The sequence below is a fragment of the Falco peregrinus genome, chromosome 2, assembly GCF_023634155.1.
Source record: "Falco peregrinus isolate bFalPer1 chromosome 2, bFalPer1.pri, whole genome shotgun sequence".
NCBI classification, from domain to species: domain Eukaryota; kingdom Metazoa; phylum Chordata; class Aves; order Falconiformes; family Falconidae; genus Falco; species Falco peregrinus.
This window is the reverse complement of record NC_073722.1, coordinates 27,503,029-27,529,198: the sequence shown is the minus strand read 5'-3', so window position 1 is coordinate 27,529,198 and position 26,170 is coordinate 27,503,029. Positions and strand designations below refer to the sequence as shown.

At 41.2% G+C, this 26,170-nt stretch overlaps 1 protein-coding gene across 12 annotated transcripts in view; it reads left to right on the top strand.

Annotated features, from left to right (window-relative positions):
* Positions 1 to 26,170, top strand: part of TBC1D1 (TBC1 domain family member 1) — a 115,420-nt gene that overhangs the window by 11,283 nt on the left and 77,967 nt on the right. Inside the window, exons 2-3 of one of the 12 annotated variants that reach the window (XM_055796634.1) lie at positions 17,460 to 17,643; positions 19,677 to 19,727. The exons of 10 other annotated variants lie outside the window; for them this stretch is intronic. In XM_055796634.1, coding sequence (XP_055652609.1) covers positions 17,539 to 17,643; positions 19,677 to 19,727 — 156 coding nt within the window. In that variant the 5' untranslated portion in view covers positions 17,460 to 17,538. Of the gene's footprint in view, positions 1 to 17,459; positions 17,644 to 19,676; positions 19,728 to 21,179; positions 21,628 to 26,170 lie in introns of those variants that run through there. One more of the 12 variants, XM_027795007.2, reaches the window with a different exon arrangement.

The following is a 26,170-nucleotide window of genomic DNA, read 5'->3' as shown; positions in this document are numbered from 1 at the left end:
GATTTACACAGCTATCTGTCATTTCAAAAACTACCCTCTACCTGGTCTCTTAATTTGCCCTGATGGCAAAGATGATTTCTCTTGACTTTTTTGCAGGCTAGGTTCTTAATTTGGAGGTAGACATTCCATTTGTGGAACTATGTTTCAACAAATCTTACCTTCTGAAGTGAAGCCCTGCTCATTTTACTTAAATTCAGTGAAATTTCTGATTAATCTACCTTTTAAGTAAGTCCCTTATGCTTTATAGGGTGTTGTTACTCTGCTCTGAATATTGTCACATAACTCCTTTTAGCTAATTGCTGCTTGTGTATTTATCAAGAGTGAACTAATGCTACCTGTTTTGCAGATACCCAACTTGAAAGCATAGGAGTGTACTGTATACTTTTGTTACAAGTTGAGGGAGCTGTCTGTTAAAAGCAAGTGAGTTGAGATGAAGAATTTTAGCACTATGTTGCTTCATCGTATGTTCAGCTTCAGAAGAAAAACATTTTAGAAATTGGACCTTTGCAGCCTGTGTGACTCAGACTCCTGTGCTGGCACTCTTGCTCCTGAAGGCTCTTTTTTATCTATTTGCTTCAGCTCTGTAAGAGGGACACAGTAGTCCAGATAGGTTTAGTCACAGTCTGTGTGTTCATAATAACTCTTCACCCAGCCATCTTGGACATCCTGACTTCTGTGGTAATTGCACTTCATCTATTTAAAAAAAAAAAAACAACAAAACAAACAACAAAACAACTGGTTACTAATTACAATAATATTGTCAATTGCAAGAGCCACAGTACTTTGTATCTGCATGGATAAGGATAAATCTGTAGTAGAGATTTGACAAAGAGTTCTCAGATTAGGTCAGGTCTGACTGAGGATATGAAGTAGAAGGTACTTTGTAGGTATGCAAATAAGTCCCCACTTTAGGATAAATAAATAAAAAAAAGAGGGCAGAAGGATGTTTGTGGGGGAAGTAGAGTAGGAAGGTTAGTATGTTAAGATGAAAGCAGGTGAGCAGAAGACTAAACAGTCAGTAAAGGCCTTTGAAGAGGAGGACAAGAAACTTGAACTTCATGCAGACAGAGGAATAGCAGTGGAAGTGGTAGAAAGTGCAGAAAACCAGAAATGGTCAGGTCAGGCTTTTAGCTCAGCTTTGCAGATAGACTGCAGTCCATTAGCTGTAGTTGTGCTCCTTTATATTTACAAATTGAGCAACGACATACTTGATTAGTGAGAGATTATTTTACTGTTTAATACAAAAGCATTTTTTAACGCTAAAATCTAGAAGTGATGGGGGTGTGGGAACACATGAATGTTTTTCCTGCATATGAATACAGGGCTTTTAAATTCATTGTTGCTCCATTACCAGAATATCCACTTTAGAGAAGAAATCAGTAAACAGGTAATTAATACTAAATAATATCAGGATTGTTTGCAAGGAACTACTTGTTCTGCTTCTCTTTAGAAGTGAAAGAAAAGGCAGTGCCCTATCATGGGTCTTCACTCTGTAGGTTCTTGTGTATTTATTTCCATTGGGTCATCATGGCGGTACACAGCTCACTTCCCCTACTGGTATAGCAGTAAGTAGAGAAGGATGAGAGAAGCTTTCGTGGCAAACTGCTCCTTGGCATGTTACTTGAAAACAAGCACATGCATATAGAGATCATTCCACTCCACTTAGTACTGAAAGGGTGGGTTTACACAGCCTAGGGAGAGCTTCTCTTATGGATTAGATTTCCCTTTCTAAGCAGAGCTGTTGGCTGTGGGATCTGTAGCCTTCCATCCTTCTTCGTGTTTAACCTCAATAAGTTTCCACTAATTACAGATAGTGGACTTTCTTATCCCTTCACCCTCATTCTGTGGAGGTTCTGATGGGGCCTTATGGTTGGTTAATTTCTGCCTGAGGGTGGGACTGAAGCATTAATGCGTATCCCTTGTAGGTGCTCAGGAATGGAGCTAGATTTAATTATATTTCCTGCAGGGGGCTTATGAAGACTACTGATAGGTCATAGATGGGAATTATGCATACTGTGTTGGGTAATGAAGGTAGAAGCTGAGGAAAAATTAACTGTCCAGTTAATCTGTGCTTGCAGGTTAGGACCTTCATCATAAGACCACAGCCTTGTTGAACAGCTTGGCCAGAGTGCTTGGGTAGAGTACAAATGCAATGGCTTCAATGAAAACATACATGCTATCAGCGTGCGTATCTTCCCAGCAGTGTCTGATCCGATGCTTGCTTATGTTCTACAGAAATGTGATGCTATTGACATCGTTGTTGTTGAAAACTTTATACATTAAAAATTACTGTCATTTTTGTAATACACTTGAGATGTGGTAGTTAGAAAGTGTTTGGAATTGTGGGTGAGGTGTGCTGTTTCCTTCATGAGCTCGTTTTCCACAAGCACAGCACCCCTTTCCTTCTGTAAGACCCCTTGCTTTAGCTTGTCGTTCACTGAGGAACAAAAGAGAGAGATAATGAGAAGCTAATCGTGCACTGTCACGTGCCTCTCTCCAGCAGATACAAAATAGCCAAAACATTACAGAGGAAGAGTAATTTCTGTTTTCAGTTTGGAACAGTAATTCCACATGCCATTATGTTGATCTTTCTTTAGTGTACCAAATGATTATTTTTTTTTTACTTAAATATGTTTAATCTTATTTGATGGATGTTTTGGCTGGCAAATGGAATACTGGTCACTAGTTTATCTGATAATGCCCTGGGCTAGTTTAGAAATAAGGCAAGTTAAGGTTGTCCTGTCCTTTCTTATACTTTTATATTTATTGTAAATAAAGAATAACAGTTCAAAAGTTACTGGTTTCACTGAAGTCTGAGTCAAAAGAGGGCATTCAGTACCTTAGCCTTTTCCACATCCTATGCTCCATTCAGCAGTAGGCCCCTATTTTCCCTAGTTTTCCTGTTGTCACCTATGTAGTTTAGAAGCCCTTCTTGTTGCCTTTGACATCCCTTGCCAGATTTGACTTCAAGTGGTCTTTGGATTTCCTAATCATGTCTCTGCAATGCTCAGTGTGTATATGTTCCTCTCAAGTTACCTGTCCCTGCTTCCACCCTCTGTATTCTCCCTTTTTATGTTTGAATTTTGTTAGGAGCTCTTCATTCATCCATGCAGGCATATTTTTCTTGTTCATTTGGGTGGACTGCTCTTGAGCTTGAAGGAGGAGGTCTTTGAATAACAACAAGCTTTCTTGGATGCTCTTCCCTCCAGGGCCTTTATTCCATGGTGCTTTTTCAAGTAGACCCCTGAAGAGGCCAAAATCTGCTTTTCTGAAGCCCAGGGTTGTGATCGTGTGTTTTGCCCTGCTTTTCAGTATTCTGCACTCCACCATCTCATGGTCACTGCAGCCAAGACTGCCTTTGACCTGCATATTGCACAACAGTCAGAGTTGGAAGGGACCTCTGGAGGCTATCTAGTCCAATGCCCCTGCTAAAGCAGGTTCATCTAGATCAGGTCTCACAGAGTTGCGTCCAGGTGGGTTTTGAATGTCTCCAGTGAAGGAGACTCCACAACCTCTGGGCAGCCTGTTCCAGTGTTCTCTCACCCTCAAAGTATAGAAGTTTTTCCTCATATTCAGATGGAACTTCCTGTGTTGCAGTTTGTGCCCGTTGCCCCTTGTCCTGTCGCTGGGCACCACTGAAAAGAGCCTGGCCCCAGCCTCTTGACACATTCCCCCTTAAGATATTTGTATGCATTGATAAGATCCCCTCCTCAGTCTTTTCTTCTCCAGGCTAAACAGTCCCAGATCTCTCAGCCTTTCATCACAAGGGAGATGTTCCATCATCTATGTAGCCCTCTGCTGGACCCTCCCCAGTGGTTCATCTCCAACAAACTTCCATGCTGGTAAACATCAGGTCCAGCAGAGCACCTCTCCTCATCACCTCCTCTGTCACTTGGGTCAGCAAGTTGTCATTGATGCTAGATTGATTATGCCCTGCTGTGTTCTTCCTCCAGCAGATACCTGAGTAGCTGAAGTCCCCCATCAGGACCAGAGTCTGCAAATGTGAAGCTATTTCTTGTAAACTGCCTCATCCACCTGTTCTTCCTGGTCACAGGGTGAAATAAATTCCTATATGCAGAGCAGAAGTCAGCAGCACTGTCACCTTTTTTTTAGTGAAGCAGGTGCTCAAGAGTGTTTGAAAGTTTCTCCTTTTTTCTTTCTGTGATACGAACTGATGGTTTAGGGGATTTGAGGGACAGCCTGGAAACTTGAGCCTGATGTCTTATAAGGAGAAATACTTCTGTGACATTATCAATGATTGATGCAGAGCTAGAGTATGAAGAAATGTAAAAATTTCAGTTCTGATTTTGTAAGGGTTAAATTGAGTTGGGGTGGTGTTGGTCGTGGGTTTTTTTCCTTCTTCATTCTTCCCCAAGAGTCTGGACACAAATTGTCATAACAGCCTGTAATATATGCTTGTATTTATCAGAGCTGTTAATGCTCTAATAGCAAAACACTGGATGGAACTGTTCTTTTCTATTTTATAGAGAAGTGTTGCTCATGATTTAAGCAGGATCAGAGCTGCACGAGTCTGGTTGCTTCTTCTGAATCTTCATTCTGTAGCATCATAAATCAAGGACAGCTTTTGGCCCAGGAGCTGGGCTTCTGACAGCTGCAGGAATGTTACCATGAGAGTTGCAGTGCCTGTAGTGTTGCAGCAGACTAGGTCAGCTGCTTGAGACCTGAGCCTGTTCATTGACTTTACTTACGCCAGATCCGCCCCATAGCAGACACAGGTAAGTCCCATCTCCTTGGGCTAAGGCACTTTTTAAAATGTAGCGCTTGCCCTGTTACTGAGCTGCTTGGTTACAGCAGTGATCTTTCCTTTTGTCAGAGGTCTTGAGATTTTTGGTCCACCAATTGCTTAAACAGTTACTAAGTTTTTAAACAACCTTCACCTACTTTTATGGGTTATAATAGCTTATGCACTTAAGTAGATCATGCTGTATTACCTGGAATGCAGTACTCTCTGTTGCTTGTGACCTGATTATGTGCTGGAGAAGCTGGTTTCAGATAATCAACACTTAGCTCTCTGAGACTGCACAGAGCTGATGTTGTGAGGGAGCTTCACATTATTCATCTATAAAAGGAATGGCAGAGGCCCAGTGAACTCCAAAGCAGTTGTTATGAGGCTTAGCTTCATGACTGAGGATTCTTACACCACTTGTTTTTGCATTAGACTCTAAGATACAGCCTATCTCGGTTCTAATAGCACCATATCCCTTTCTTAAAAGAATTCAGGCAAGATAATTGTACAGATGGAGGTGATCTTTTCCTACTGTATTTTACTGCTTGATGAGACTAGGGAGATTTAAACACAGTTCTTTTGCAAAAAGCATAAACACTGAAACAAAATGAGGTAACTGGTCTTATTTCAGTGCAACTGAAAGCTTAATTTGGCTGTTTTCTGCCTCTTATTCTTATGCACGGTTGGGTTTTTTTGATGGAATCTATGTAATTGAAAATTGCTAGCACTGCTTTTTGGCTTAGAAAGTCTCTCCTGTCTCCCAAATGCTAACTGGGGAAATTAATGTAAGAAACAGAAGGAAAAAAAAAATCCAACAGAACAAATGCAAAATCAAATACGTATTTGTGCACTTACATAGTCAGGTATATAAAGTAGGTCAAAGTTTAGCTGTGTAAATCTTAAGTGTCCTATGTAATGCAAACAGCCAGCTGTGCTTTGGACTCACAATTAATCAGGCTTTATGCTTATCCTGAGCCTATAGCATAACTGGGCCTACACCAGCTCTGTCCTGGGACCTGTTCAAAGGATTCATGTATGTGAACTCTTACTTCAGGGAGCTTTAGTAGCCAATGTCCCTGTCCCTAGCCGCACTATCCCAAGCCTTTATGGGGCTCTTGTCAGACCCTAAAGTGACTGTAACATCCCTGTTCAGCTAAGTGCTCCTGTGCTCACCCTAATTTTATAAGAAATAATGTGTTATTTCACTCAACCTCATGTGTGATTGCCGCACAGAGGAAGTCATTGTGCAATAGCAGTTCTGTTTACTGACTTAAGTTGGAGATAATGTCTTACCAAAGAAGATGAAATTAATCACATGGTTTGTAAAGAGATGCCTATTCCCACTCTTAAAAAAGCAGCAGCAACATGAAAAATTATATTTTCTTGTGATCTCTTCATTCTCCTAAATCATACAGAAATTTCTGCTACTGAATGACTAATAAAACCTCTTACAGAATACTATACTGTTGAAGTCACAGTATCAGATGACATTGTTAGCATATTTTTTGACTTAAATTGAAAGTAGCTGTGCTTTACTTGTGCTGTCTTGTGCACTTTATTTTAGAGCCAGAATTTTTGCCAAGGTTATTTATTGTTCTTTCACTTTTTCTGTTGGGGATTGTAGCAGAAATATAAAATGGTGGAACTGAGGCTAAAACATAATTAGCAGATTTGTGATGGTTTCTCATCTGACTATTGACAATTCCTTTGGTTTTACAAGGTCTTTTTTTTTTTTTTTTTTTTTTTTTTTACACAAGATGCTTGTGGACTATGAAGTCCAGTATGGGTAATTTGAGCTATAATGGCCCAGCATCCTTGAGAGTTACAGTAGAGTTTCCTTCAAAATCTTCCTCCTCATGGAAAGAAGAGATTCCTTGCATATCTCCAATAAGAAACTTGTTCTTAATGTCTTAACCTAGTCTCAGTCCAGATTTTGGTGGCTTTGCGCTCCCTTGCTTGCTGGCTTACACATACCCACCTTTTCCCCTGGTCTTGAATTACACTGGCGTATCACTCAGTGAGGCAGTTCAGAGCAATTTCAAATATTCCAAAAGGAAAAGTGATACAATTTCAATTAAGTTAGTATCCTAACCTGATCACAGAACAGTTTCATGAGTACTTTTGTGAATCATGGAGAAGCAAGGCTGCACTATATAGAGCAGAGAGAAGGCTGGACCTCAGATCCCCAATTCAGTCGGTCTTAAACTGCCATGGGGTTTTAGTTCAAGTGTAATATCTGATGATACAGTGAGGAGATCTAACAGCTGTCCTTTGTCAAAAGAGGTGGTTCTGTTATTCTTTTCTCTTCTGATTTATTCCTTGATGTACATTGTTAGTGTTTTCCCTTGTGCTGGCATTGATGTTTGTCCAGCTCTGTGTTGAGTTGCTTTAAGGGCTAAGGTAACTTGAATTGCATTCTGCTCCAGACCAACTAGTTCACCTTAGGTGTTTTGTCAAATTCCAAGTTGACATAAATTTGGAAACTAAAGTGAAAACATAAAATCATTTGGGACAAATTTTTCCTGTTACTTTCAAAAGCAGATGATGGAAGTAGAGTGTAGCACCAGAGGTACTCTAAAGAGATTGGGCTGTGCAGCAGGAAACCTGATGTTCTTTCTTTGTATAGTGACATAGATTCTGAAAGTAGGGCTATGAGGATGGAGTTGCACAGGGGGACTTGCTGGCTTGCTTGGCCTCTGCACACAGAACCACCTAGGCAAAGTGTCAGAGACTTTGAAGTCTGTCCTGCTAGCACTGTGTGAGAAGAAGTCACTGTGTACCTTCCCAGTGAGTACAAAGGTGGAGTATCCTTGCTGTAAGAAGACATCAACAACATGGGAACAATCTGTGTGCTGGTAAATAATCTTCTTACAATCTTGTGTCTGCTGCTGTTATGGTGATGGGAATGGAAAGCCTTTAGTAGTACATTTCCATGATTTATACCTCACTGTCTTAAAATTACTAGTGGACCTGCCTTTGAGGGGTTGCCTGTGTTGTGAAATACTGTCATGTGACAATTTCTTCATTTTTGTGGGTTCACCCTCACTCTGACACGAACTTTCTGGTACTCATCCTGTGCTTTATTTATTTCGTTTTCTCAGCTGGGTTAATTTCTTTCTGCTTTGCTAAGCAATACCCTCACCAAGAAATGAATCAACCTCTGTGACCAACTTCCTAAACTTTGCAAAAGTTTGGTGATGCTGTAGTATTTAGATTTGATTGAAAAGCTTGAAACTCGGTGTGAAAGATGAATGTGAAAATTTGGAAACTGTATGGATTCAGCTCTTCAGTTGAGAAGCAGTGTTTACCCATGCATTACCCCAGTGCTGAACGTACTAAATTCCCCAGCTTCACAAGCGGTAACAATAACAAAATGGTAACAGCAAAGTTGTTCAGCTCACCTTACTGCAAAGGTGTTGGATGCAATCTGCACAAAGGAAGTGAATGGGTCTCCTCATTGCCTTGCAGCCTAGTCAGACCTACAGCTTCAAACCAACTCACAGCCAGCTGAAAATTCTAGGCAAAAAGAATAAAAGAAAAAAAAAAAGTTGTGCCTGTGGAAATGTTCTGAGTGAGAAAGAGAGTGAGTCTAGAAACCCAGGTTGCATATACAAATCAAGAGTTCAGAAGTCCTGTTTGCTATATAGCAACATTGACTATTAAGCTGAATATATGATACTACAAAGAGGAATAATTAATGATGAAGTTATTCCTGCAGTCACCCACTGCTATGGCTTGGTGAAGTTAATTTAAGACTAGAGGATGTTTTGAAAAATGCTTCCTTATTGACCACCAAACACAAGTCAGAAAGTCTAATCTAGATTCAGTAGGTGGTGTTTATTTTTCATTTAATGATATTAAGGAAAATAAAGTACGTGCAGTTGTGATATTTTTAAATTATTTTATGGGTGCATGGTACAATGATAGCTGTATGCAATTTAAAGCTAGGTTTCTTTTAGAAGAGAAAAAACCCTGCTTTGAAAAAGAACAGTTTCTATAAAAACCTACTGTTATTAATACAGTGTTAAGTTTTTGTGGCATGTAATACAATAATGTATTATGGACAGTGTAATGTAGTTGGTGAAAAAGAACAATCAGAGTGTGTACAATCTGTTTTTAAACACGTGGGAAGATAGCTTTTGTCAAATATGTGAATAAACAAAGGCTGTATCTGTCATTCAGGTTAGCACAAACTCTCCAGACAGACTCAAGAGTGGTTCTGGCACAAATCAGATTGTAGGACTGGGTCCTACATCAGTGATCTTTCCTCAAGATTGGTAAAATCAAAACCTTTCTATCTTTTCTGCGTCACAGGTTTCTCTGAAAAGCTTAGAGCTACTTAAACATGGACATTCATGTTCAGGCGACTGCATTTTCTTTTTTTTCAGACTTTAAAATGGCCCTAATAGACAAGTTCAAGCCATCCACACTAAAATATGAAAATACCAATTCATAAATTATGATACTGAGTAAATCACCTTCCTGCAATAGCTCCTCATTTTTCCATGCAATCATCTTTTCATTTAGTTTTGCCTGCATGGGGCTGACGTTTATGCTGTGCCCTCAAGGTCATCAGATGTGAGCTCTTTAGCTGTAGTGGAGCAGAAAACCAAAGCAGAGGACACATATATAACTGCTGTATTTATTTTAGCAGCACAATCTCCCATCCTGTCATATGTCAAAGTGAATAATAGTAACAAATCACTGTCATAAAATCAGTGCTTTCCCTTGCCCAGTGTAGACACAGTTGTTCTATATTTCTGTTTTTTTACCCTCTCTGTGGACATCAAGATCCGGGAAGGGCTGTGGGAAATATTTTCCTAAAGAATGATTTGTGTGACTGGACAAATACAGGCTTAAATGGATATGTGTGTCTGCCCTGAAGGTTGATCATCGAGGATCTGATACAAGGATTGAGTGGATAATGCCAGTTTGTACTTGGTTTGTCCTTTGTATGGAACTGCTGGTTGATGTGGACTCCTCCTTTCTTTCCCACCCTCCCCCCACTTTTCCCAGAGTGACAGTAATTGAGATCTATTGCTGGTCATAAAAGAGCTTCGCTGCTGGTGATTCTTCTTGCATTGGGTTAAGTTTGATCCTACATAACTGATTGAATGCTTTTCATTTGCAAAATTCTTATTTCAGCCTTTAAAAGAACCTCACAAAACCAGCTTCACACATGCAAATGTGCTTAAAAATTGTATTCTTAGTGATCATGATGTACTGTGGTTTGTTGAGTTGCTTTGTTGCTTCAGTGCTGTACTTCAATCATAAGGTAAAGAACTTTCACAGGAAGAGAGAATGAAGGATAAAATTCTTAACTCTTGAGATTTCTGGAGGCCACATTTGGCACAAAGGTGAAAAATAGAGCTTGCAGCTAATGTCTGGCGGTGTAGTTTATATCTAAACCTATGGCTAACTGAAATGGAGCTGTTTCTTTGAGAGTCTAAAAAGCAAATCGTCTGTAAACCTTCTGAGTCTTTGATGCTGAAAGCCTGTATGCACTTGTCTTCAGTGGAACTAGCCTGAATTTAACAGACATGCTTGCAATAATGACATTGAATGTGCTTGCAGCTGCTTGCTTGGTTAGCACCTAAAATACCTAGTATATATAATTCTGCTTGGTTTTATCTTTAGACTTTTTCCAATGACAGTTATGTTGTTCATATATAGGGCAAATGGTTTCAAATTTCTGTAATTAATTCATTGAGGAAGATTTTTAGTGAAACAGAAGCACTTTTAAAAGCAGATTAAAAAAAAACCCTGATAACTGTAATTCATTAACATATTCAGGATAATTAACATAGTTGATTCAACACCACTATTAGGAAAATCGGGTTTCTTTCTTTGATTAAAAATGCAAATGAGAGAATGACACATGTCTAGGAAGCAATAATGTACTAAAGCCTTAAGAAAAGTAAAGCCCCGTTCATCACTTTTTGATTCTCTGCTGACTACTAAAATCACATTCTAATGTGCATCTCCAAGTACAAATAGTGTTGGTCCCTGCAGAGATCTCTAACCGAGGCTGGACTCAGCGGCATTTCTAGCAGTTGTGTTAAGACGTTAGGGCCCCTTTAGTTTGGCCTGCAGTCCAGGAGTGGTGAGGCGCTTTCATTTTCCTGGTTTAAGTGCATATTTCAAAATGGCACAATAGCGGGTAATGATCTACTGGAACGAGGCACTCCGATTCCCGAAGCAGAACTGGGATTTATGAGAGGAAACAGTCGCATCTGCGGAGCTCTGTGCTGTGTTTCTGCTTTCGCAGAGCACCGTAAGGCATTTCTGCCAGTAACATTTTCATAGTCAGGCCCGTAGGAAGTTTCTCTAATTGCAGGAAGTGAACTTCATTGTTCTCAAAAGGGATTAGTCCCCAGAGCTCATAACTCCTTCCCCCCCTGCCGTCCTCCTTTCCCAACAGTTTGCAGATTCACCATGGTTTAAGACGAGGTGTTTAAGTGCCACTTAGTGGCTGTCCAGAGCAAATGTAAGATACAGCTGTAGCTGTGACAGTTTTCACCTCTCCTGCTCTTGCTTTTCACCAGCAAAGGAATTCCTCACCTTATCTTAGAGATACTGAAGGCTTAATCTAAGACTTGTTGAAATCAATTAAAAGACCCTGGTGGGCTTTTGTTAAGAATTTCAATACCATTACTCCCTTTGCACTTCCCCCCCTCCCCCCCCCCCAAAAAAAAAAAAAAAAATGTCCTTTTGAAGTTTTGTTTGGGATTTTGTTGGGGTTTTTTTGGCAATGAATGCCTGTAGAAGTATTGTAATGACTTGATATTTTATTATGCAGTGAGCTAGCACAGGAACCAACAATAAAGATGCTGTCTCTAGAACTCGAATACTAGTGCTCCTGGAGTTTATTCTTAGGATTAAAATTCACAAAACAAGATGTGCTTAACTGGGGTTAGTGTTTGGCATCAGCTGATGTTCTGGGACACCTGAGTTCCCCTCAGCAGAGTACCTGATAGATGTGAAGATATTATCTCTCAGTTACATTCTGAGCTTGATATAATATGCTTGTACCTGGATAAGGACCAAAGTTTCTCTTCTAGAAACTTGCAGGACTTCAGAATATTCTTTACGTATGTTATTGACTCTGCAATGAACTAGATACATCCAGGGGACAACAAACCTCAGAGTGTGTGCATTGCTTGCATGCAGGCTTCCTTTTTACTGGGAGGAGGTTTTCAGTGGGTTCCCAGGAACCTCAAACAAACAAAACATAGCTTTCTGATTTAGAGGTACATTTCTTATTAAAGTTACAGAATACAAACTGTCAAGGTCTCAGGATAAATCCCTTCACATAAGTTGAGACTGTGTACTTCTAACAAGCCATAAAAAAGCTATGTATGTGACAAATTTTCCTTACCTGGATAACCCTCAGTGATGTGACTTACACATATATGCATGTGCATGTCAGTCAGTTCTGGAAATCTTGATGCCAGCTTGAAACGTCATCTGAATTAGACTACTAGGCAGTATGTAGTCCCAACTGGGTTGTGAGCAAAACCAGAGCATGTGTATGGGGATGACATTATGGATCTACAGTGAGAGAATGTAATACTTGATTCATGTTTGGCTTTGTGTATATTATAGCTTTTTGCATGTTAGAAACAAACTGGGAAAATGAATTAAATCTACTTTATATTTTCCTCATAGATTGTGATTGAAACCAACAGGAGACTTGAGAATTCATTACAGCCTGGGGTAAAACACCCTGCTCAGCTAACTTCTGAGGTTTACTTGCTCATTTGGGTCTTTGTGCCGGTAAACACATTCAAATATGTGAGCTCAGACTCAGAAGTTGCAGTGGTATCTGTACTCACCAGATAGTTTGAGTGAAGAGTTCAGCTGTCCAGCCCATCCATCCAGCTGTGTGCAGGTTTCTCCTGGAATGCCAGAATTTCTTATTGGTACAGGGAATGCCCGGGAGGGAGGAAATGGCAGAGTTGGCCCATGATTATTTTATTATAACTTTATTTATTTCAGTAGTGTATCAGAAATCAAATAATATTTTGGGGGTTTATTCCTTAAAATATGTACTCATTTCCTAGATTTTACCTACTCCAGGAGTCTTACATGAAATGATGCAGCTATCTAGCTTTTTCAGTGATAAGACATGGTTAAAGAAACCTGTAGTAAGGGAATGCATTTGGTCTTGGTGGATTGTGGTTGTGGGATAGCTGACTCGGCACATGAAGGCTTCCATTGTTCTGGCAGATGAGCGGAAGCTCAGTCAGCACATGTGGCTGAAATGTGCACTGGTGTCTTACAGTAATATATCCTGAGCTCTTTGAAGCGATACAGTTTTATCAAAACCACAGAAGAGCCATAAGGACAAAACCTGTTGCTATATTTTTAAAATCTCTGTATTGTGTGCCGTATTTCACAATTTTTAGGAGTCACAATGGAATGGGCTTAAAATAACTAAATGTGGAATGTCGTTTGTAATGAAACCAGGAGCTGCAAACTTCTGAATGGAAAGCTGAATCATGGGGAAAGTGTTTTTTCAGATTGTTAGAGACAGTATTTGAATCTTATTTAAAAGGTGGTTTATTACCATTTTGCAGCTTTTGCTGTAATTGAAAGACAGTATGACTTAGCCAGAAAAATATAAAAGCAGAAGAGCGAAAGAGTCCACGTCATTGCCAAAGATACACTTGATGTGTCAATAAGCCCTGAGAAGAGGGTAGGAAGGGGAGAAATAAGAAACAGTAAGTTAAAAGTAAGTGCAAGGGAACATTGCTGATAAAACTTTCCACTTGCAAGATAGCTGAGAAGGAATACCATCAACAGCACAACACAGCAAAATAAAAATCGTAGATAATTTAATAAAAAGACAGATTTGTATGCACCGTATGAAATGACTGTACATGCACATTATTACATTAGTAAGTTCCAGTGATATTCTCAATTCCACGCTACACAGGAAACATCTTGGGAAGGACTGTGCTGCAACTTGTAATCAAATGGAAGGTTGGTGACAAAAAGCGGTGTGGAGCGAGGGCCAAGCAGATTGCTGAGTGCACTTCTTAATCGGCTGTGAGGGACTGCTGTGGTTCTCAGCAGACTGCTGCAGTTCTCCCCCTGGGGTTTTGTCCAAGAGCACTGCAGCAGGGAGGTTATAATATGAGGGCAACATTACAGAAATTAAAATTTCTTCAGCTTGATTCTGGAAAAGAACAGGACAATATGGTATTTGTTTCCTCTTTTTGTTATCTACCTTTAAGATGCGTAAGGATATAGTAACAGCTTGGTCTGTGATTTTGGTGGATCCTTCTCAAATGAGTAGTTTTTACACATAGGTGCTCATCATATCTAAATAGCTTCATTGACTGTAGGTAAGTTTTTGACCCTACACCTGCTGAGAGATAAACCTGAACTGGTATTTTTTATTGTTAAGCTCTTTCCAGCAGAACTAAGAGTATTATGGGTTGGGGGCAGAATGGTTAACACTTAAAAGTTTTATTCTAACTGTTGATTTTTTCCAGTTTACTGAAATTAATGTTGCTTTGGAGTATTTGAACTACAGTAAAAATCCAGTTGAATCTACATATACTGTCTATGGGGTTTGCAGCTGCATTCAGTTATGAGAAATTAGTGCTGTTAGAAATAGATCTGTTAAGTAAATTGTGAAGAACTGAGAAGACTGGGTACTTTTCATGACTCTCCATACTGTGGAACTCGATATACTTTCCTAGTCTCCTACTGTTGCAACTGAAGTACACAAAATATATATGCTTAGGGTGGTGGGACTATTTTTGTGTTGATAGTTAATCATGTGAACAAAGAGCTAGGCCTTTTTTAATTTTTTATCAAAAATGCTTTTTTATATTATTCTTTACTAGAGTGTTGTAGTAGGATAAAGTTAATATGGACATCTTAACTAACATGCAGTCCCATGTAATAGAAACAGACATTCATAGTATATCTATCTCCCATTGCACATGGGGAATTGATAAATCTTGTAATTGTTTTGATTTTAACTAGTCAAGTGAAAGTTGTCATGTTCTATTTGCAGGCTAGTTCTCCTCAGCATTTTCTAGACTTTTGTTACTATGTAACTTACCCATTATTGGATGTAGAAATACTTAGTATTTAAACTTTTCTTTCCTGTTGTGAGGTAGTGCTTCTCCACAAAGGAAATGAGACATACTTTAAAATGAAGTGTCTTTCTTCCTATCTGAGTAACTTGGGTTAACTTGTTTAAGTTTCAAGATCAAGGAACACTTTAAGTATAACCTTTAATTGCATTTCAGAAAATACTTCTTAATCTTTGAGAGGGTTTTTTTCTCCTGAGACCTTTCAGTGCTTGCCACAAGGAAGCAGTGGGAGGCTGGACAAAAGGGGTACAATTGTTTCATGGCCATATATCTGGTGCCAGGGGACATTAATCCCCATTTAATTCTCCCATCCTTCATGTCCTATTGTTGGGGGGATTTTAAAAATAAACAGTCTTACATCGTTAATATTTTTATCCAGTTGTGTCATGGTGTCTGTACAGGTGTGTGACATCCCTGTGTGGTGGCTGCTGCTCTGTCCCCCAGTGCTGCCTCAGCAGCCTGGAGAGCGCAGCTAGTTGTCCCTCAGCTTGGTGACACTAAGAAGACCGAAAAATATGCCCTGCAGGGAGAAGAATGGGAGGTATCCAACCGTTTCAGCCGCAAGCAAGACTTATTTGATAACCTCAAGAGTTCCACCTCTGTCTGTCACTGCACACTGGGATCATCCCCGTTTGTTTTGAGCTCAGTAATCTGCTTCTGCAGTTTGCCAGTTTGCTCTGCCTGTGCTCCATTCTTCCTGCTCCAATGTCACATAGCCAGAAAACCCTCTGTCACAAAATAGAATAAATATGTGGAACCTCTGATGTCTCTGTGTGGCAATTCCCCACTATGCACTGAGTTTCCCCTGTTGTTCATTTGCCACATTGTCCTTGTGAATTTTTTGGATCCAACTATTCAGAAAAAAGTGATCTCTTCAAAAGTCTGCCTGGATTGATCTGCAGATTCAGGTTGTGATTTTCTACTAATTTATAGAAAAATCTAGTCTGTTGATCACTCAGCAGTGCACATTTGATCTTGGCCAAATGCAGACATTATGATCATGCTTGAATGGAATTAGTCAGAACCCATGGCAAAGTTCCTGACAGCTTTAAGTTTTGGGGTTTGGTTTGGGTTTTTTTCTGTCTGTTGGAAGATGAAACATACTTAATCTAGCATAAAGTTTGCCAATCCAAAGTTTACTCATCAATGTTTTTGGAAGTGTTTGAAGTGGCAGGATGATTTCAGTCTAGATTAATCTTTTTCATCAGATAGCCGTAATGTTTATGAATGGGCACCAGGGGCCTAAAGCTAGATTGTGTTTATTGTTACACTAATTATGTATAGCCTTGGTTACCTCTCTTTCTTTTTCTTTGTGTTGCTTTCCCTCTGTACCTGGATTTTGTGCATACCTTTAGTATGTATCATGTTTGTTGGTCAGATAGAGCACACTTTTAGATGTACAGCATCAGCTTCTCTCCTGTAGCCCACTTCAGGTGTTGAAGGTAAAGCTATTTTTCTCTGTTACACCTGTCCTCATGCATTTAATTCCTGAGCAGGAAATGCCAATGTCACTTGTATCAAAGCATTTTAGCAGTTATAAATTTTGTGGCTGAAAAAGCAATCATCTATAAGCTAAAGCCTACAGGAGAGGTTGGAAAGGGCACCACTGTTGAGTCAGTACCCAGTGTTCTGGTGAGGAATTGTTCTCTTCTATCTGCTACATGGGGAGTGAATTGCATGTTCTCTCTGGGCACTGGCATGCAGTGTCTTGCATTTTTTGTATTTGCTACTGGTTAGCAGATAGCCAAAACACTTCAGTCTACACTCTTAATTCACTAACAGTACAAATAAGATGACCCAAAACGTTGTCATCTCTGTTTCCACCGAGTATCTGGAAACCACAAAGGAAGTAATCCCATTTCCTTTGGCATAAGCTGGATTTCATCTTTAGCATGGATGTGCAGCTCAGGGCAGTGGCTCCTATGCACTTTTCATCAAGGGGACAGCCACTGCCAGTCAGGTCTTGCTGTTGTCTCTCCTCAGGGGGCTGATGCAGATCTTGCTTGCTGAGGTGGTATGGTTTTGTGCTTAATCTTTTATTTTATTTTGTATTGAGAAAAAAGAAGTTTGCTTATAGTTTAGCCAAAAGAAGTAACAAAGCTCACTCTTCACCACAGTATCTTTTCAGAAGCCAGTTAGTCAGGCTCAATTGAGTCTTTAGATAAGATGAAATACAGAGGATTCTTAACTGTTTTCCTTCAGTGGATCCAGGTGAATCACTTGTATCTTGCATCATATGAAGGTGCTATAGAAGTCTGGGTTTTGCTTAAATAGGCACCTATGTTTTGGTGTCTTTTGGTTCTTAGATATAGTTGTATTAAAACATTATTACCTTTTGAATTCACATGACAGAGTACTGTCACAGTAGTTTCAATCTTCTTAATCTGATAAAGTAGAAACCATCTAGCCTATGACTTGAAATGGGAAGGAATGAGACAACTCAAGGAAATCCTAATGAGTGGTGAAAACTTAGTAATAAAGGAATAAAAAATGTGGATGTTTTTAAACAAAGGCCAAATAATGAATAGTGGTACTTACTGGCAGGCATATTCTTCACTTGCATTTTTTCAGTTGAATTTACGAAGACTTCTTGTTTACAGGGGAAAAACAGATAAATGAAACTTGTAGCAGTGAATGTGGGCAGAGGAGATCATTCCTGAGACGAATAGCTGCTGAAACATGTTTAAGTACAATTCAGAGGAAAAAGCTTCAAAAGGCAATGGGATCTGCTGTAAAACTACCACCAGAGTGAACACAAAAGCAACAGGAGAGGCCAGTTCTCGGGTAATACAGTTGCAGCTATACCCTTAATGCAACTTCTTGCGAGACTTCATTCTGTGGTGGCATACTGTGAAGACTTTCAAAAATATTTAGAGCCACTAAACCTGAAGAAAGCTGAAATCAGAGGAGAATGAGTCGGAAAATGTTCCTCTTTAGAGTTAAAAGGCTGACTGCAGCCTCCTTTCTTCTTAATATTTTCTTGTCTCTCTCATCACTTTCCTTATCTCCAGATGGTTTCTTTTAATGGAAAGAGCTTTGTTGGAGGAGAAATGATGAGGCTATTTGTCTAAATTTGTGAAGGACACCTGTAAAACTGAAAGATCATCTTTCTGATGATGTAAGCTTTAAGTTGTGGCTTTGAAGTATTTTCATTGCTACTGTTTTACAAACAGCCACAAATATCTTGCTAATATTTTCCATGATAACATGGAACAGTTCACGGGAATGAGTATTTTGGTTTGTTTTTTTAAAGATCATATGCTTAGATAAGATGGTGTCAAATGCTGCTTACTGTTTATGCAATACAGATGTTATTCCCTGGCCCTTATTTTTTCCATTTACCTAAAATGGATATATAGTATTTTTGGAGAGACAGTTACTTGCACAAGCCAAACAAAATAGAAAAATAGAGAAGTTCTGGTTTTAGAAAGTTGAACATCCTGAGAAATGAATGCAGTTATTGTTCCTACTACATTACTAAATCTATCTTTTTTGGAAGGTGAGCAACACAGGGACCTTTTCATTTACACTGAAGAATTCCATGCATTACCAAACGTTTTCATAACTGAACACTTAAGCCTAGCTTCCAGCTGTTTCCCAAATGCCAAAGAGTGCCCACTCCTCCTTTCTTCAAGGCTTGTTGTTATCCTCTCCATTTAACAGATGAACTAAAGCAGGGATAACAGTGATGTAGCATGCCTGAAAGTCATGTTGACAGCAGAAGCTGGAATTCATTCACTGTTACTCTTGTTTCCTAATTCAGTGTCTTCACCACAAGACCACTCTTCTTCCCAGTCTGTAGAAGCATGTAGAAGATTTCAGAGTTCGTCTAACGTCATACAGACATCACTATAACAATTGCATGCAACAGGTGTAGAAGCTAAGTAGTGTGAAATGACATGCTGGGGATGGCTCTTTGAGCCAGTTGCAGTCAGGGTGAGAAGGCACATCTGACTGACATGAGCATTTAATGTGGATTCAGCAGAGATGTGTGTATTATTTAAAACTGTGAGAGGGTGTCAGTCAGAAAGAGGGAGCTGGAAAAACTCCCAAGCAGGCAGGATCTCCTCAGAGAAAGGGCAAGAAATAATTATTTAGAAATAACGTTGTTCACACTCAGTGTTAGAGAAATGCAATTCTAATGCTACCACCAAATAGTGGAGGTACTATACAACTGTAAGCAGTGCATAAATGAGGAACACTCTGCCTTGCTCTTGCCCTCAGTTGATCTATGAAATAAAAGCAGACTCAGTTCTGTACTTCAGATGATAATACTTCTAGTGTTCTTTTAAGGTGCCTAGTTTAAATCCCTGAGAACAGATGTTGTTATTCATGTTATACATCATGAACAGTAGCAGCAGTGACAATTTCTCTCTGTATTATGCCAATACACCTTTGGAGACACCACCAGAGTGAGCGTTGGTCATATTTAGTCATTTATGGAGCTTATGTCTAAGAACACCTGTGCAATCAAACTGTCCATGGCCACTGTTGTAATGACAGAAGGAGCTGTTGGCCATCCCTGTGAATCACCTCTACTTTAACCTGTGAAAAGCTATTAGAAAATTGAACTCCGTTCTCCTTTTATGAAAATGTGAAATGTATTTGATATGGGTTTAATTCCAGAAACAGTTGTGTAGGTTTTAAGTTGATTAAAAAGCAGACCGAGGCAGACTTTCGGCTCTCCAGCCATGAGGAGGTCACCATAAGTAAGTTGCATGCTGGTTTATTAGCTCATACATGGTTAGTGGCTCCCTCAAAAATGTTGCTCAGGAAAAGGATTTCAAATTCTCACATCAATTTCTTTCTCTGATTAGCTGTGTGTCTTTGAGCAAGCCAACGAAACTGGTCAAGATGCAATTTTGCAGGTGAGTAAACAAGTATTTAGCTAGTGTGTGCTAACATCCAGTGGCAGCAGTTTCCCTAGTTGCACCACCACCAGCTGAGCTGACCCAGGCCAGGCCAGAGCTGGGTATGCACTGCCACACACCACCTCATGCATCCACCACAGTCAGGTACCTCCGTTCTCAGTGATGAGTTGGCAGAGGTATCATACTTCACTGGTGCAGCCCTTTGTTTCATGCCCCCTTTTCTGGGTAGGTGTTACTGTTCTGCATCAGCATGCTAGTTTGTTGGTTTATGATTCTCTGTTCCTCAGGAGGAAGTGGGTGCAAGTGTCATGCTTAGGTATTGCGGATGCGACAGGTATGACCTAAAAAGAGCTGGGTTTGTGTTGCCCCCTCAACCCACCATGGCCCATTATGCACCCAGCATTGGGTGAAACAACTCTCTGCCTCATTTGCTTTGTATGAACCGACCCAGGGCTGCAGGATCATGCAGTCTGGGGCAGGGTCCAAAACTGCTCCTTTTCTGCCACTGTGAGCTGTGACATTGGCTCTGCTTCTCCCCAGCGTGTGTGTGTGTGTGACTCTTTTGCTCCTGTGGTTGTTTAATAACTGTGGACGAGTGAACAGTGTCAGCTCTAAACCTGGAGATTATTCCATTGGCCCTGGAATATTCAACATGCAAGTGCAAGCACATGCAGGATACTGTCCCAGTGAGGTGACTGTCTCAGTGAGAGTGTCTTTGGGCAGAGTGAAGAGCTGAATTTGGCACTTTCACATCTAACTTTGAAGAGTTGAATGTTATTAGGAAGAAGTGCTGAACAGAGCCTTATGTTTTTCTTTTACGATTTTGCAAATAGAGTTCTTCATTTTGTTTCTGTGAGGTGATGGAAAATAAAGGGCTTTTTGTTTTAGACCCAATGAATTATTTCCTGTGAAATCCAAGCTTCCTCCCCCCAGTTCTGTGCCCTTCCTCCAAACTGAGGCCAGCGAGAGTGAGTTGTTTTCAGGCAGCCCTACAGCCACTGGGGAGGCGAGGTGTTCACAGGCGGGGTGTTTGCAAGCGAGGTGTTCACAGGCAGTCCAGCCAGAGTGCCAGCAGGAGTTAGCACCTTCGCTGGCCGGGTGGCAGGTAGTGTCCCTTGGCCTGCCAGCAGCATGCGTACTGCTGACCGCTGCCATACCGCTGCTGATTCTCGCCTTCGAGCGCGTATTTCTGCAAGTGGAGCTACTGGTGTGTCATGTCAGATGCCATTGGGTGACGTCCACGGGGAGCCCGACAGGAGGTGTAACATTTCGCGGTGGTTTCAAACAGGTGATGTTTGGCTCGATCCGTCAGCGTTAAGCGAGACTTGGATGCCAGCGTATTCCCAGAAAGTGACGTGGACCACGTGGGATTTTTTCATTTTTTTTTAATAGTTGCGACTCCTGCCTTTCGCGCTGAACTGCGCGGAAGCACCGCGCGGTGCGGCACAGGCGGCGGCCCGCGTTGCCCGCCGGCCGTGCTGCCGCAGGGCCAGCCCGCTCCCTTCGTGCCTCCCGGGACGGCGGCCGCAGCCCGGCGCGGGGCGCGGAGGCGGAGCGCGGTGGAGGCGGAGGCGGGACGCGGCCCCGGCCCCGGCCCTTCCTTTCCCTTCCCGCCCGGCAGCGCCGCAGCAGCAGCCGGCGCCGCCGCGGGGAGCCTGCCCGGCGCGGCGAGCTCACGGTCCCGCCGGCTGGCGCTCGGGCGCGGCAGCGGGGAAGGTTTCGGGGGCCGAGCGGGCTGGCTCCCCTCCCGGCGCATGAGGCGGCGGGAGCGGCGGGCGGCAGCCGGGCGGCAGTGGGGAGAGGCGGAGAGGAGCGGCCGCAGCCGGAGATCGCCGCCGGCCGCCGCGCCGGAGCCGGAGCTCGTAGGATGTCACCATTGTTCAGCTGGGTGGCTAAGGTAGGCGGCACCGCGTCCGCCGTCCGCCGCGCTCGGGGAGGAAAGTCCAGCCTAAGAGTTTGCAGACGTTCGCGTGTAATTTTAAGGCAAGTCAGCCGCCGCTGGGAAGGGAGCAGAGCCCCGCTGTATTGTTCAGCCGGGGAAAAGGAGACGCGCTCAAAGTGAACAGTGAAGGCAAACGGATAAACTCCTGGCTTGGCCTGAGGGGTTAAACACGAAGCTGCAGTTCTGGCCGGCTGCTCTGCCTTGCTCCGGATCGGTGGAAGGGGAGAGCGGTAATTAAAACTGCACAGAAGGTGTGGGCTTACTGCCTGCTGGAGTCTGACGCTTCTTGTGTGCTCTGGGGAGTGTGTAACAGCACTCCCACTGTTTGTTTTGGACTTTTTTCCTGGGTTTTGTCATACTCTGAATTTATGAAGAACAGTAACTTAGCTTTTAATGGGAGACCTGTCTAAGTACGACAATGCGTGTGTCCTGTGCTGGCTGCTACATCTGTGTCTAGGACTTCAGTAGGATTTTCCACTGTAACTGTGAAACCACATATGGATGCAAAGCAATAGAGATGGTTAAAGAAATCTAGAATATAGTTTTGAGCTGATGTTTAAAAAAAAAAATTCCCCAAAGTAACAGTCATTCTGAATTTAAAATGAGCTGTGCATGATTTTCTGTTGTGAGGCAAAGTAGAAAGTGTAGAAAATGACAGACGAGTAGATGAAACAGCTGTTTGACAGGCAAGAACTGGAGGAATTAGCTGGGAAAAAAACTTTATCTTGAAGTGTAACAGGCAGCCTAGCCTGCTAGGTAAACCACATAAAGCCTGGTTCTCCGTTCGGTTTTGCCAGGTGTAAATGGTCAGCTGCTTAATCACTGTTATGCCTCTCTCTCCCTGAATCGGTAATGGGTGAAATACCTACTGTGGGAAGATAGTAAAAGGGAAGTGCTTGATGTGTGACTCTGTTGCGTTCATTCAGAAGCTCAGATAGGATTGGCTTTATCCTGTTTCAAAAGGAGCTTGCTTAATTTTAGCCATGCCCTGGAAAAATAAAAATGTATCCTTTTTTCTTTCCACTTGGCTTATTTTGTCTGTCTAAAGACCTACCAGGTAGAGCACTTGTTAAGGTAGTTCCCTCTTCTGGCATCACTGTGGCTCTGTCTTGTGGGTGACATAAGGCCTGATTTGCTGTATTATCCAAGGGAATGATACCAGCTGATTTCCATGCCAGCTCTTACAAACAGGTCAGTCTCTTATACAGGTGGCTGCTGTCAAAAATGAGTGATGCTATTGAGTAAATACTTCAGGGATGCCGCCAAGGGGTCGCCTGTTTCTCCCTCTCGTTATTCACTTGTCAACTGGACAAAGCAGCTAGTCAGAGAGGAGTTAGTCTTGGAGGAGGTACAAGGTAGAACTCGTAGCACACAAGGTTGGCTGCGTTTTTAGAGAGCATAACAGAAGCTCTTGCAGAAACACACTTATAGCAGCTTTCAGGAGTGCCTTCTGGGCTTTCAGAACTAATTATTGCAATGCTGGTTCCTTGCAAGTGTTTAGTTTTATTATTTTAATGGCCATTAATGATCAGCACTAATTTGGGAGGGAAAGCAAAGCAGTGTATTTTGAAATATAAAATGAGGCTTGTTAACAGGGAAAGTTTCCCTGCCTGCCAAAATCTGATCAGTAAAAACATAGGAACTACTGCTGTAGGCTTTCAACACAAATGCGAGCCTTTCCAGTTTTTCTAAGATGGTGGCCCATTCCAGAATGGGGAATGACTGCAGGATATGGTGGGGAGGAGACTACCTCCCTCAAAACAAAGCTATCCCCCTGCGTCTATTACTTAAAAATGTGTAACCCTCCCACTCCCCATCCAGTAGTGAGTGCTTAGTGTCAGCATGCAAGTCCCCAGGCCTGCAGATACAAGTGAAGTAGTTTACTCCCATATGCTATAAAATTGGTCCCTAATGTTTGTATAAACATTACCTTTTAATATGTCTTCATTACAGGTTTTTACGTGCTGTTTTACCCAGCTTGTCTTCTACCTACGCGCAGGCTCCTTGGGGATGAGTTTTGCAGTGCTGCCAGGCCAGGTTGTGGGGCCCATTCTGGGCTGGAGGATAAAGGCCTGCTTGAGTCCTACGTGGGCTGGTGTTGCCCACATTGGCCATATGGATGCTGTGTAAACCACTTGAGTTATGACTCGTTGCATAATGAATTCTTAAGTACTGACTTGTTTTAGTGTCTTAAAACTATTTAAATAAAAAAGAACAGTTATACCTGTTTTTCCTGCACAGTTTTATGCAGTCAGACAGCTGACTTCAGGGAAACCTTTGACTAAGCACTTTAGAACATGGTTTGTTGAAAGTGTAAACTAACTTTGCACTGTTGTGGGTAGACAATACAGTCACTTTCTTAGAGATATATACTTCAATCTATATTCAGTTTAGTTCACTGCAATAACTGTTACTAAAGATCATTTTGAGGTCAAAAAACATCAAAGGTTTCAGTCTGCAAATAAAAAATAGAATAGCAGATTCTTACTGATTTATGGTGTACTTGCACACCATTAATTGATTAGTAGGAAACAATAGTACAGTGATAGTTAATAGTAGTTTTCTGTTTCCATCAAATATCAATACAGCTTTGGTTTAATTAAATCAAATCCCAAATACAAGTTTAGTGTTAGTTGTCTACAGTTGACTTCATTTTATAATGTAAGTTTCTGTTCAGAAGCTGCTTGATAGGAACCAGTACTAAAGGACTGATTGCTAAAGAAATAGAAAGTGAGAAACAGTTCTTAGTTTCTTAGTGTAATAAATTGTATAAATAGAGGATTTGAGTAAATGTGTCCTCAGATTCTCAGCTAGTTAAGGAATTTATACATAGTGTGTCTTTCTAGTTACAAAAAATGACTACAATATATAATACAAAAGTTATGTTTAGCTTCAGCTTATTTTGTCGAAAGGATTAAAACCAACAAGGAGCCAGTAAAGAAAACAACTAAGATAAAATGCAAAGCAAGGTTACACTATTTAAATCAAGGTTTCTTCTATAATGATTTTGCTGGTATGGATCAATCAACCTTGGTCAACTGCCTCCAACCTGCAGGACAGCAGGTAGGAAGGAGATGCTCCCACTTCCTTCTTGAGGGGAACTGAGAGCAGAAAAGTTTCTCACTGCAGCCCGAGGAACCTCCAAGAATGGACCACCAGCAGTGGCAGAAAAGGGTGGGTTTACAATGTAGCTGTTGCCAGCTAGCTTGGCTAATTTTGGACCTTGAACTGAGAAACTGTTTGGATTTATTCTGCTCTGAAGATCATATTTTAGGGTGTATTCACAATAGACACCTGAAATTCCCAATAGCAGAGGAAGAAGTGGGTTGGGTGTTTTTCACCCCCACCCCCTGAGGACTGTAGTGATGGGACAAGGGGTGATGGCTTTAAGATGGTAGATTTAAATTAGATACTAGAAAGAAATTCTTCACTATGAGTGTGGTGAGACACTGGAACAGCTTGCCCAGATGCCCCATCCCTGGAAGTGTTCAAGGCCAGGCTGGATGGGAATTTGAGCACCCTGGCCTACTGGAAGGTGTCCCTGCCCCTTGCAGGAGAGCTGGAACTAGATGATCCTTAAGGTCCCTTCCAACTCAGCCCATTCTGTGACTCTATGACTGCTGAGTCAGAATTGCCTGTGAGCTTTTTTTCAGTTTGGGAAGCTCTCAAGGCACAAAAAAGAAAGTTTCTACATACGTTATTCAGTGCAGCAAGGCTTGGTTACTTGGCTTGTGCTGTAAAATGATACTGAAGTAGTAATTATAAAAATATTGGAAATGCCACTTTTTTTTCTAGGAATCCTAATATAGCTTAATATACTATTATAATTTATCTTGCTCTATTTTGCTGTTATTTCTATTTTCTAAATAATATAGTGCCTAGTAGACCTCTGTAGGAGAATTCATGAGAGTAACAATCCATGTCTGAGTTTAGGCCAGAAGCTACAAGGGAAATTAACTTGCCTTCTGGAAGAAAATGAAAAGGAATGAGAGACTGAAAATCGGGAAGCCCAAGAAAACTCCCCCTTCCTTTTTTCCTTTTTAACAGTGTTCTGAAAGGGTGATCTTTGCTTTTTTGCTGGTCTGTTTCAGGGTATATCATAATCCTTCACGAGGATGTTTTGTTCCAGCTATACTGATATGCCTCTTTTCTTTATTCCCTAGTTTCCAGCAGAGTTGAGCACCCTTGATTATCTTTAATCCCTCAGTGAATGACTTGCATTTTAGCCAAACAAATTGAGTTTTGATCTCTTAAGGAGCCCTCATAACCAGGCGTTTTAACACTGTCTAAAGCCCAATAAACTTAGAAGTTTATTAAGCCTGTCTTACTTTTGAGTCCTACTTAGACTTACTACTAAGATGATATATTATTTAGGAAGATGAATAAAGGGTGATGGTGTCCTATGGGGTACAACCCATGTTTGTGCTGGTGCATTTACCCCGATAACCCTTTTCATAAATGAATTTGAATTCTTGGATACTGTATCAAGAATCAGAAA